The sequence below is a fragment of the Erythrolamprus reginae genome, chromosome 1 (genome assembly GCF_031021105.1).
Source record: "Erythrolamprus reginae isolate rEryReg1 chromosome 1, rEryReg1.hap1, whole genome shotgun sequence".
NCBI lineage: Eukaryota > Metazoa > Chordata > Lepidosauria > Squamata > Dipsadidae > Erythrolamprus > Erythrolamprus reginae.
In genome coordinates, this window is record NC_091950.1 from 17490076 (window position 1) to 17503345 (window position 13270).

The following is a 13270-nucleotide window of genomic DNA, read 5'->3' on the forward strand; positions in this document are numbered from 1 at the left end:
TGCTACCACAGCCATTTGACCCCACCCTTTCTCCCTACAAACTTCATCCTGAGTAGAACAGAACGAGCCACACAAGCTGGAACTGGAAGGTAAGACCAATAACACGCTGCACTCAGCCAGGCGCCTGTAGAGGGCAGCAGAGAGAGTGAGCAGGTTAAAGTCTCATTGGTTAGAAGCCTTAGCAACTGAATCTTATTGGCTAGCTGTCATTCTGTTAGAAGTATAAATTGCAAAGTTACCGCAGGAATATTGTTCATTTTACCTGTCACCTCACAATAAACATAGCAATCAATCAATAAATAAATAAATAAACCAATAAATAAATAAATAAACAAGCCAATAAATAAATAAACCAATAAACAAACAAACAAATAAATAAACAAACAAACAAACAAACCAATAAACCAACCACCTTTCGGGCCTACATCTCACCTTCTACAAGGCCTCCAAGTTGGAGTCCTGAGAGAAAGTGCCTGCAAACTCTCATCTCTCAAGGAGCCCGGAGTCTGTTTCCCCAGAAACAAACAGAGTTTGCAGGGGGGCGATCTAGCATCCGCAATGGAGAACAAACTCCGGCTTCTCTCTGCTCTACTGCAGCATCAGTATTTGTGCAGAATCAGCATTCTGCCTCGATATTTATTTATGCCAGCTGGTGGCACAGGGCACCTCTTATCTCCTGCCACTTGGACTTGGAGTGGTAAATGGCGTCTGGTCCAGGAAGCAGCCAGAGTTTGTTGTACATTGGGGATGCTAGCTCGTCCCCCTGTAAACTCTCATCTCTCAAGTGTTCACCTAAGTGATGTGGGAAACTTAAGCCGAGTTCCTCGAGAGAGTTTGCAGGGAGACGAGTCCCAAGCGGCAGGAAATTAGGGCTGCCTGGCACCACCGGCTGGCGCAAATATACTGAGGCGGAATGCTGATCGAATGCAAATACGGTGGTGCCTCTACTTAAGAACGCCTCTACTTAAGAACTTTTGTAAATAAGAACTGGGTGTTCAAGATTTTTTTGCCTCTACTTAAGAACCATTTTCTACTTAAGAACCCGAGCCCGGAAAAATTTCCCAGGAAATTTAGGAGCAGCACGAAGGCCCGGCCAGTTTCCTGCCATTCCTCCTTTAATCCCGGCCATCTCGGGCTTTTCTGGGCTGCTAGAGGAGCCTTTCGGTGGCGCTTAAGGAGGCTTTGGCAGTCTAGAGTGAACAAAGCATTTTCCTTTCTCTGGGCGCTTGGAGAGGGAATAAACCTCTGCCAGCGCCCAGAGAAAAGAAACGCTCCCTTCGCTCTGGGCAGCTGAGAGCAAACAGAGCATTTTCCTTTCTCTGGGTGCTGCCTCAGAGTCCCTCTTTCTTTTCTTTAAGCCTTAAAGTTTTGGATTTTTTAAATTCCCCTCATCTCACCTTCTTCCTTCGGCAGCGACTGTCCTCCTCCTCTTCTTCCTCCTCCCACCCAAATTCTAAGCTTTTATTTCTTTTCTAATGGGTTTGCACGCATTATTTGCTTTTACATTGATTCCTATGGGAAAAATTGCTTCTACTTTTCTACTTAAGAACCTGGTCATGGAACGAATTAAGTTCTTAAGTAGAGGTAGTGCTTTGCCTTCTCCAGGTCCCATCAGCCAAGCAATGTCACCTGGCGGGGCTGCGGGGAAGGGCCTTCTCTGTGGCAGCTCCGGCCCTCTGGAACCAACTTCCCCAGGAGATTCGTATGCCCCCCCCCATGGCCTTCCGAAAGGCCTTTAAAAATATGGCTCTGCCAGCAGGCCTGGAGCCGTTGAGCGTTATATTCTGCTTCAGCCAGTAGCTATGAATGTATGAATGTTTAATGTCAGGGTTTTAAATCGTATTTTTATGATTGTACTTTTATTAATGTGTCTTTTTATTCTTGTAAGCCACTCTGAGTCCAGATTATTATTATTATTATTATTATTATTATTATTATTATTATTATTATTATTATTATTATTTCAATACAACACAGCAAACGAGATCACTATGCTGGATTTCGTATTTCATCACCAGCCGGGCGCTTCCCAAGCACCTAGGACTGCGTGATGTGGTGGCGAATTATGTTTGCTGATCCCAGTAAAGCGGCCTTTTGCAATTGACAGATGGAGATTTTGTCAATTCCGATGGTTTTCAAATGTCCGCTGAGATCCTTTGGCGCCCAGTGTGCCAAGTACCACTGGGACCACTTTCACGGGCTTATGCCAGAGTCATTGTAGCTCAATTTTTAGATCTTTGTATTTCACTAATTTCTCTAGCTGCTTGTCCTCAATTCTGCTGTCTCCTGGGATTGCGATGTCGATGATCCATACTTTCTTTTTCTCCACAATCAGGATGTCTGGTGTGTTATGCTTCAGAATTCGGTCAGTCTGAAGTCAGAAGTCCCACAGTAGTTTTGCTTGCTCATTTTTGACCACTTTTTCGGGCTTATGATCCCACCAGTTCTTTGCCACTGGTAAATGGTAGTTCCGGCACAAGTTCCAGTGGATCATCTGTGCCACAGCATCATGTCTATGCTTGTAGTCAGTCTGTGCGATCTTTTTGCAGCAGCTGAGTATGTGACCGATTGTTTCATCTGTTTCTTTACAGAGTCTGCACTTCGGTCGTCTGCTGATTTTTCAATTCTGGCTTTGACAGCATTTGTTCTAATGGCCTGTTCTTGTGCCGCCAGTATTAGTCCTTCTGTCTCCTTTTTGAGTGTTCCACTTGTAAGCCATGACCAAGTCTTTTCTTTATCCACTTTGCCTTCAATCTTCTCCAAGAACTGGCCATGCAATGCTTTGTTCCGCCAACTGTATTATTATTATTATTATTATTATTATTATTATTATTATTATTATTATTATTATTTGTATGCCGCCCCTCTCCAAAGAGAAGGGCGGCCTATAAATTTAAATAAATAAATAAATAACCTTCAACTCCCAGAATTCCTGAGCCAGGAATTCAGAAGGGCCATTGTCCCCCACCCTGCTGCCCTAGGGCCCTGGCATCACTTTCATTGAGATTTGTATACAGTGCAGACTGTATTGTCCTGCCTTCTTCATAGTGGCTACTCCTTTTTTTGTGTGCTTTGAACCTTTAATAGAATAGAACAGAACAGAATAGAATTTTATTGGCCAAGTGTGATTGGAAACAAAAGGAATTTGTCTTGGTGCATATGCTCTCAGCGTGCATAAAATAAAATATACATTTGTCAAGAATCATGTGGTACGACACTTAATGGGGGCTGCTTTCTGTACCTTCCTGGTTCATCAACTGGACAAGCACCTGGCTTGTGTCTCCAAAGTCCACCTGCCCCTCCTCCAGCCTCCCAGTCAATTCTGCCGGCACATCTGCCCTTCCCATCCTAGATGTCCAAGCATGGTTTGTCTCTTCTCTCCACTCTCCTCCACCTGAGCTTTCCTTTTCAGCCCTGGTCTTCCTTTCCTTTGAGTCCCCTTCGGTCCAAGGCAGCCCCCTCTTTGCCTTTTCTTTCTTTCTTCTTCCTTCCTTCTGTGTTCTTCTCTTCTCTTGGTCCATCCATCCATTTTTTCCATCCAGCCGTCTTCTCATGATTCACCCAACCAAGCACCCATCCCTCTTTTCCCTCTTGTTCTCTTCTCCTCCTCTCCTCCTCTCCTCTCCTCTGCTCTCCCTCTTCCTCTTCTCCCATTCAACCATTTGATACCTCTTCTCTTCTTCTCTCCTCTCCTCCCATCCTCTTTTCTTCTCCCATTCAACCATTTGATACCTCTTCTTCTCTTTCTTTCCTCTTCTCTTCTCTTCCTCCTCCCATTCAACAAATTGATACCTCTTCCTTCTCTCCCCTCCTCCCTTCTCTTTTCCCATTGAACCATTTGATTTCTCTTCTCTACTCGTCTCTTCTCTTTCCTTCTCCATCCCACTTTTCCTTCTCCCTCTTGTTCTCTTCTCCTCTTCTCTCTCTTCTCCTCTTCTCCTCCGCTCTCCCTCTTCCTCTTCTCCCATTCAACCATTTGATACCTCTTCTCTTCTTCTCTCCTCTCCTCCCATCCTCTTTTCTTCTCCCATTCAACCATTTGATACCTCTTCTTCTCTTTCTTTCCTCTTCTCTTTCCTTCTCTTCTCTTCTCTTTCCTTCTCTTTCCTTCTCTTCTCTTCTCTTTCTCCTCCCGTTCAACCATTTGATTTCTCTCTTTTTTTTAATAAGTTTTTTTATTTTTTATAAAATTTTATCACAACAAACAAACAAAAACACTTAAAGAAAAAGTGCCCAACACCAATAACCCCTCCACCATTTAGGGGGTTCAGTTATTTACAGTAAATTTCAATTTCTTCCTTAGCTCCGGTTTACATTTCTTTACATACAAAGAGTGATTGGAGTTTATTTTTCACCATTTCACCATTTGATTTCTCTTCTCTAGTCATCTCTTCTCTTTCCTTCTCTTCTCTTTTATCTTCCTCCCCTTCAACCATTTGATACTTCTTCTCCTTCTTTTCTCTTCTCTTCCTCCTCTCCTCCACTCTCCCTCTTCCTCCTCCCCTTCAACCATTTGATACCTCTTCTCTTCTCTTCTTCCCCCTTTCAACCATTTCATACTTCCTCCACTCCTTCCCTTTCTCCTTCTCCTCCTTTCAGGCCCATCCATCTGATACATTCTCCCCTCTCTCTCTTCTTCCTGCCATTTTCCTCAGGGTCTACTCCTGCCGGGGCATCCTTTGGTGGCTCGCAGCCCCTTTGTTCCCGGCTTGCCCGGTCTTCCGCCCAGCCGCCGCCGCGCTCCGTGCCTCCTTCGCCGGGCACGGCCGCTTCCCTCCCTCCTTCCCTCCTTCCCTCCCTCCGCCGTTCCCAGGCTGCTCCGCTGCTCGCCCGGCGCGCCCCCGACACCTCCCCGCGCCCGTGCCCGCCTGCCGTCGCCCTCCGCCGCCGGTGCAGCTTCCCGGAGGCCCGAGCGCCAGCGACCCCTTCTCCGAGAACCGATGGCAGCGAGCGCCGCGCTCTTGCAGTGCCTGGCGGCGGCGGCCCTGACCTGGCTGGCCGCGGCGGCTCCTTCCTCGCCGCCTCCCGAGGACGCCGCCGATCCCTTCGCCGCTCAGCTGGGCGACATCTCGGCTTGCCAAGCGCGCTGCGCCCAGAGCCTCCGGCAGAGCCCCGAAGCCCCCGCCGCCAAGGTAGCCGCCGCCCGCGGGGAAGAGGAGGGAGAGGATGGAGATGGAGGGGATGGAGAGAGAGGCTGGGTGGTGGGGGAGACATTTGCAGATGACATTTTAAAATGCCCCCTAATCGAATGAATATACTGTACGCATATACAGTATAAACACATGTATGTATGTATATAGATATAGATATAATTTATTTATGCATTTATTTATTTATTTATTTATTTTTGCATTTTTGCATTTATTTTTGCATTTATGCATTTATGCATTTTTGCAATTATTTAGATAGACGATGAGGTCTTTTTCAATCTTCCATGTTTCTATGTTTCTTCTATTTATGCATTTATTTATGCATTTAGTTATCTATTTATTTTTGCATTTATTTATTTTGGCATTTATTTATTTATTTTTGCATTTATTCATTCGTTGACGCATTTATTTATTTATGCATTTATGTATGTATGTTTTATTTATTTATTTATTTATTATCCATTTATTGATCAATTGGATTTCTATGCCGCCCCTCTCCGAGGACTCGGGGCGGCTTACAACATATAATGGATCCGTGCATGCATGCTTATGTGCCGCCCTACTCCCAGAGGAATAATGGGAGAGAGAGCATCATCCAGTTCAGTGCCCTCCCCCGGGAAATCTGCTCTCTTCCCCCCCCCCCCCCGCCTCAGCTGTTTCCCTCCGCTTTCCCTCCTCCCGAGGCGTCCATATTCCGGGGCTCTGTCATTTCTGGATTCCCGCATCTCTCTTGCTGGGCTCCGCATATCCGCAGCTACCTGTAATATCCTTGGTGGCTGCGCGATGCAGGCGGGGGGGGGGGAGGGGGGAGGCGAGGACCGAGAAAGAGCCTGGGCTGCCTTGTGAGGACGGCGAAGCTCTGTGCGAAATCGGGGAGTGGGGTGGGGAAGGGACATCGCTAAGGTGCCTTCCTGACCGAAAATGGGTTGGATGGAAGCGACCGTTTCCCGCCCCACCCCGATTGAAGAGGAGACAGCCGAACAAATTTGCAACAATTGAGATTAAAAACAACGACAATATGACCTCCTTTATAATTTGGAATGCTTATTTTACCCATGGGTCTAATTCTGCAGCTTCTTTCTTTCTTTCTTTCTTTCTTTCTTTCTTTCTCTCTCTCTCTCTCTCTCTTTTTCTTTCCTTCCTTGCTTTCTTCCTTCCTTTTTCCTTTTTCTTTCCTTCTTTCTTTACTTCCTTCCTTTCTCTCTCTTTCCTTCATTCCTTCGGTCTTTCTGTCCTTCCCCCCTCTCTCCTCCTTCCCTTTCCTCTCTCTCCTTCCTTCCTTCCTTCTTCTTTCTGTCCTACCCCTTTCTTTTTCCTTCCTTCCTTTTTTCTGTCCATTTTTCTGTCCTCTTTCCTTTTCCTTCCCTCCTTCCTTCCTTCCTCTCTCTTTTCTTCTTTCCTTCCATCTTTCTGTCCTTCCCTTCTTTTCTTCCTCCCTCCCTCGCTCTCTTTCCTTCATTCCTCCTTCTTTCTATCTATCCTACCCCTTTCTCTTTCCTTCCTTCCTTTCTTTTTTCTATCCTTCCTCTTTCCTTTTCCTTCCCTCCTTCCTTCCTTCCTCTCTCTTTTCTTCATTTCTTCCATCTTTCTGTCCTTCCCTTCTTTCCTCCCTTCCTTCCTCCCTCCCTCTCTTTTTCCTTCATTCCTCCTTCTTTCTGTCCTACCCCTTTCTCTTTCCTTCCTTCCTTCCTTTTTTCTGTCCGTCCTTCCTCTTTCCTTCCTTCCTTCCTTTCTCTCTCTTTTCTTCAATTCCTTCCATCTTTCTGTCCTTCCCTTCTTTCCTCCCTCCCTCCCTCTCTCCTTCCTTCATTCCTCCTTCTTTCTGTCCTACCCCTTTCTCTTTCCTTCCTTCCTTCCTTTTTTCTGTCCGTCCTTCCTCTTTCCTTTTCCTTCCTTCCTTCCTTTCTCTCTCTTTTCTTCAATTCCTTCCATCTTTCTGTCCTTCCCTTCTTTCCTCCCTTCCTTCCTTCCTCCCTCTCTCCTTCCTTCCTTCATTCCTCCTTCTTTCTGTCCTACCCCTTTCTCTTTCCTTCCTTCCTTCCTTCTGTCCATCCTTCCTCTCCTTTTCCTTCCTTCCTTCCTTTCTCTCTCTTTTCTTCAATTCCTTCCATCTTTCTGTCCTTCCTTCCTCCTCCATCTCTTTCTTTCATTCCTCCTTTCTGTCCTTCCCCTTACTCTTTCCTTCCTTCGTTCTTTCCTCTTTTTTTGCAGAAGCCTAATTTAGCTTTCCCTCTCTTCCTGCCTCTTTGGCTTGCTGGAGGGGGTCAATCTGACCCCTGACACACACACCCCTCCCTCGGTGGGCACCCATTTTATAAAGAAATTCTGCATTGCTGCATTTGAATTCAGCTTTTTATGAATGCCACATCAGAACTCTTATTTAGGCGATTGTTTGAGCTTGCAATGGCTTTTGCATTTGCCTGAGAGTAAATCCTATTGAACTTACTGGAAGTTATTAATACAGGTAGTCCTTGACTTAAAAGCATTCGTTTAGTGACCGTTCAAAAGTACAGCAGCACTGAAAAATGTGACTTGCGACTGTTCCTCGCACCTATGACTGTCTTGGCATCCTTGAGGTCATAGGATCAAAACTGGGGTGCTGGCAAACTGCCATGCATGGGTAGTTCTTGATTTACAGTATTCCTTTAGTGATGTCTGAAGTTACAACAGCCCTGGAAAAATTGAATTATGACCATTTTTTCACACTTAATCATTGCAGGATCCATAGGGTCATGGGATCAAAATTCAGACTCTTGCTAACAGTATAACAAGCAGGAAGATTGTGATCCCGCTGTATAGAGCGCTGGTGAGACCCCATTTGGAACACTGTGTTCAGTTCTGGAGACCTCACCTACAAAAAGATATTGACAAAATTGAACGGGTCCAAAGACGGGCTACAAGAATGGTGGAAGGTCTTAAGCATAAAACGTATCAGGAAAGACTTCACGAACTCAATCTGTCTAGTCTGGAGGACAGAAGGAAAAGGGGGGACATGATCGAAACATTTAAATATGTTAAAGGGTTAAATAAGGTTCAGGAGGGAAGTGTTTTTAATAGGAAAGTGAACACAAGAACAAGGGGACACAATCTGAAATTAGTTGGGGGAAAGATCAAAAGCAACGTGAGAAAATATTATTTTGCCGAAAGAGTAGTAGATGCTTGGAACAAACTTCCAGCAGGCGTGGTTGGTAAATCCATGGTAACTGAATTTAAACATGCCTGGGATAAGCATCCATCCATCCTAAGATAAAATACAGGAAATAGTATAAGGGCAGACTAGATGGACCATGAGGTCTTTTTCTGCCATCTATCTTCCATGTTTCTGTGTAACTCATATTTATGATGGTTACAACATCTCGGGGTCATGAGATAACTTTTTGTGACCTTCTGCCAAGCTTCACATAACAACTGGGGGTTACTAACATATCAACTGTTGTGATCCACTTAATGACAATGGGAAGAAATGTGGCAAAATTCCCTGAACAAACGTCTCAGCAACAGAAACATTGGACTCAATTGTGGTCGTAAAGCGAGGACCACCTCTATTAATGAAGGTTGTAGTCTCCTGGGTTCAAGTGATCGTTATTGGCGACCTTCCCCGCAAAGTCCGACAAGGAAAGTCAAAGCTAGATTCGTTTAAAGACTGCAGCAAAAGAACTTATAAAATCAGCCCTGACTCATTTAACAACTGCATTGCTTAGGAACGGATGTTCTGGTCACACATTTTGGTCTTAAGTGGAGGACTACCTGCATTGCACCTGTATTATACTTCAAAACAGTGCCTGAAAAGTGTTCAAGCTGTTTCTTCAAACCTGTACATAACTTACATACAGTAGAAGATAAGCTGCATTCGGAATATTTGTATTTTTATATGTATTTTGTGAGCCACCCCGAGTCCTCAGAGAAGGGCGGCATACAAGTCTTAATAATACTACTACTACTACTACTAATAATAATAATAATTATTATTATTATTAATTATTATTATTATTATTATTATTTTGTTAAACTTGTATGCTGCCCCTCTCCAAACACTTGGAGCGGCTCACAACAACAACAACAACATAATAATAATAATAATAATGATGATAATAATAATAATAATAATAATAATAATTTTATTAGACTTGTATGCTGCCCCTCTCCAAAGACTCGGAACGGTTCACAACATAATAATAATAATAATAATAATAATAATAATAATAATAATAATAATAATTTTATTAGATTTGTATGCTGCCCCTCTCTGAAGACTCGGAACGGCTCACAACAACAACAACAACAACGTAATAATAATAATTATTATTATTATTATTATTATTATTATTATTATTATTATTTTATTAGACTTGTATGCTGCCCCTCTCCGAAGACTTGGAATGGCTCAAAATATAATAATAATAATAATAATAATAATAATAATAATAATAATAATTTTATTAGACTTGTGTGCTGCCCCTCTCCGAAGACTCAGAGGGGCTCACAACATATAATAATAATAATAATAATAATAATAATAATAATAATAATATTTTACTGTCGTGCAAAAAGCTGGGCTGAGCTTTTGCCCTTTTCAGTCCAGTGAAATAAAAATAAAGTATCGAAACCCTGTTCTCAAGGCCAATGAGGCTTGTTCCCATGCAGGATGGAGCGTCTTAAATCATGTTTATCTTCTGCAATAGATATGAAGGGATTTCCTCTCTGTGTCTCGCCAAAAATGCATCCGTCATGCTTAAATAATGTCATGTTATCCCAAAGGAATTCATAATATGAGATGCGGGCATTTTTTCGGGGTGGGTGGGGGTGGAAATAAACAAAGCGAAAATCCTGGTACATGCTACATTTCATTTTATTTTATTTTTTAATGACCGCCATACCTTGTTGGAGAAATTTAAAAGCCCGTCTGATAGGGTTTTGCATTCCAAAGTGGAGTTTTCCAAATGCTGCTTCCGCTTTGAAAGCCTGGAGGACAGACAGCTTGGTGAAAACTATTTTTCCTGAGTGACTGCAGATTATTTCTTTTATTTACAGCACCTGCTGTTATGCCACTTAGATACAGATTAACAGAGCTGGAAAGGGACCCTGTAGGTCATCTAGTCCAGCCCCCCGCCCAAGCAGACCAGGGGTGTCACACTCGATTTCATTGAGGGCTGCATCAGGGTTGTGTTTGACCTTGGGGGGGTTGGGGGGGCGTGGCCAGGGCAACACCCCAAATATTGGAAGACTGCTATCAACAGAAGAACATAAGAAGAGCCATGCTGAATTGGGCCAAAGCCCATCGAGTCCAACATTCTGTGTCACATGGTGGCCCACCAATTGTCCATGGGGATCTTGAGCAGAAAGAGAAGGCAAAACCCTCCCTTTCCCTTGACCTCCCAACAAATGGGACCCAAGGGAATCTTGCCTGCCTCAACCAACATAGAAGGCGGCACATGGACAGCCGTTTCAATCACCACCGATACACTTGACATCCATGAATCTGTCTAATCCTGCCTTGAAGCTATCCAGGCTGATGGCTGTCACGACCTCTTCGGGAAGTGAATTCCATAAACCAAAGACCCTCTGGGCAGTGTTCTCTCTAAATTTTTTTTGGGGTGAGCGGAAAAGTATAGTGTCTGAGCGACAGTCCCTTCGAGACTGGGCGGCACAGAAATAATAATAAAATTTCCCTCTCGGCTTCTGGGCAGGTTTGGAAAACTCTGAGTTGATGATGATTTTTAAGTGAGCGATTGCTCACTGCTCAGCTTAGAGGGAACTATGCCTCTGGGTGAAGAAATATTTCCCTTTATTTGTCCTACCTATGAGCTTTAGGGAGGGGGCCCTCGTCCTAGTATTGTGTGATAGAGAAGAGAATTTTTCTCTATCCACCTTTTCTATCCCATGCATGATTTTATACACTTCGATCAAGTCACCCCTTAAACGCCGTCTTTCAAGGCTGAAGAGACCAAGGCGTTGCAACCTGGTTTCATAAGGGAGGGGCCCCATTTCATTGATCATTCTTGTTGCCCTTTCTTGCACCATTTCCAGTTCCATTATATCCTTCTTGAGGTGCGGTGACCAGAACTGTACACAGGACTCCAAGTCTGGTCTCACACAGTACAGGACGGTGCATCGGCAGCGAATGGTGTGCTGCGCACGCCGCTTCAGTTCTCTTGCATGCTTGCGTGCATGTCACAGCATATTTTGGCTTCACGCATATGCGCAGAAGCAAAATCTTGCAAGGGGGTGCATGTGAAAGATTTAGGCAATTTTTTTTTGCTTCTGTGAACATAAGAACAAGGGGGCACAATCTGAAGTTAGTTGGGGGAAAGATCAAAAGCAACATGAGAAAATACTATTTTACTGAAAGAGTAGTAGATCCTTGGAACAAACTTCCAGCAGACGTGGTTGGTAAATCCACAATAACTGAATTTAAACATGCCTGGGATACGTATAGATCCATCCTAAGATAAAATACAAAAAATAATATAAGGGCAGACTAGATGGATCATGAGGTCTTTTTCTGCCGTCAGTCTTCTATGTTTCTATGCACGAAAGCAAAAAAAATAATCGGCAAAATCTCACACGTGGACATCCCCACGGGATATTAGCACATTTTTGTTTCCTGTGCATGCTCAGAAGCAAAAACACGCTGGGACGAACATGCATGCACACAAGAGAACCAAAGTTGCGCACACAGCATGCCGGTAGCGATGGTAATGGCAATCTGTCCCTGGTCTCAACATCTTTTTTTTAGTGTGATGACCAAAATTGGATGAAGTACTCTAACTCAGATCTTACTAAAGTTTTATAGAGCGATGTTAGTACAGTGGTACCTCTACCTTGAAAATGTCCAAAGATACTTCACCAGAAAAGCCCTTCACTCCTCCACTCGAAATAGAATACCCCACGAGACTAGACTTTCAATCCTGAGCCTAGAAAGTTTAGAACTAAGACGCCTTAAACAAGATCTAAGTATTGCACACAAGATCATATGCTGCAACGTCCTGCCTGTCGGCGACTACTTCAGCTTCAACCACAACAACACAAGAGCACACAACAGATTTAAACTTAATATTAACCACTCCAAACTTGACTGTAAAAAATATGACTTCAGTAACCCAGTTGTCGAAGCGTGGAACTCATTACCGGACTCCATAGTGTCATCCCCAAACCCCCAACACTTTACCCTTAGATTATCTACGGTTGACCTATCCAGATTCCTAAGAGGTCAGTAAGAGGCGAGTACAAGTGCACTAGAGTGCCTTCCGTCCCCTGTCCTATTGCTCTCCTATATCTCTTGTACCTTTCTTCTATTCCTATATCTCTTCTTCTATTCTTTCATTGATATGTTCGATTACTATACCTTCTTTTCTATTATTTCTTAGATATATTTTACTATGAGTATCTCCTCCATAACCTTCATCATGTATTTTACTATGTGTATATAGATATATACCCACTAAAACCCTCATTGTGTATTGGACTAAATAAATAAATAAAATAAATAAATACTTTGCTGGTTGGAGAACTCTGGGAGTTGAAGTCCTCCAGGCTTTATAGTTGTCAAGGTTGGAGACCCCTGGTCTAAACGACCCCCCTCCCCCCAGAGTACCTCCTGGTTCTTAGGATTCTGTGCATTGGCGTAAAAAAATAACTAAAAGGCTGTGTTTTGTGGACCCTGTTTTGTGTTAAATTTGGAGACAGCCCGTTGCAGCATCTCAATCCTCCCTCCCACCTTACAATTTCCTCTGCCTCCCTCAGGATGCTATTCTCAACGCCTGTTACCGGGGCTGCCGGCTGTTTTCCATCTGTCATTTTGTGGATGCCACTGCCGAGCTGAATGCAACCAGAGCCGAGTGCGAATCGGGTAAGGCAGTAAACTCTGTGTCTCCTCCTCCTCCTCCTCCTGGTCCTCCCTCCCCACCCACCCCACTTTAATCCCCTTTTCCCCCTCCCCTCTTTTACATTATCCAGAACCCTCCCCCACTACTTAAGGGGGTCACCTCCCATCCTTCTTTCCGAGCTTCTGAAAAGAAATTCCCACCATCTCTAGGATAATGGAAAACGCAGGTGGGAACCAGGCAGTTCCTGATCTCAGTCTGTCAAAGGGAATGGTTTTGATCATTTTTGGGGGGCCT

At 44.0% G+C, this 13270-nt stretch overlaps 1 protein-coding gene across 1 annotated transcript in view; it reads left to right on the plus strand.

The window, feature by feature from the left end:
* The first annotated feature begins 3221 nt into the window (after positions 1-3221).
* Positions 3222-13270, plus strand: part of TMEM59L (transmembrane protein 59 like) — a 35614-nt gene continuing 25565 nt past the window's right edge. The window contains exons 1-3 of the mRNA XM_070736207.1: positions 3222-3365; positions 4656-5132; positions 12894-12999. Coding sequence (XP_070592308.1) covers positions 3222-3365; positions 4656-5132; positions 12894-12999 — 727 coding nt within the window. The remainder of the gene's footprint in view (positions 3366-4655; positions 5133-12893; positions 13000-13270) is intronic.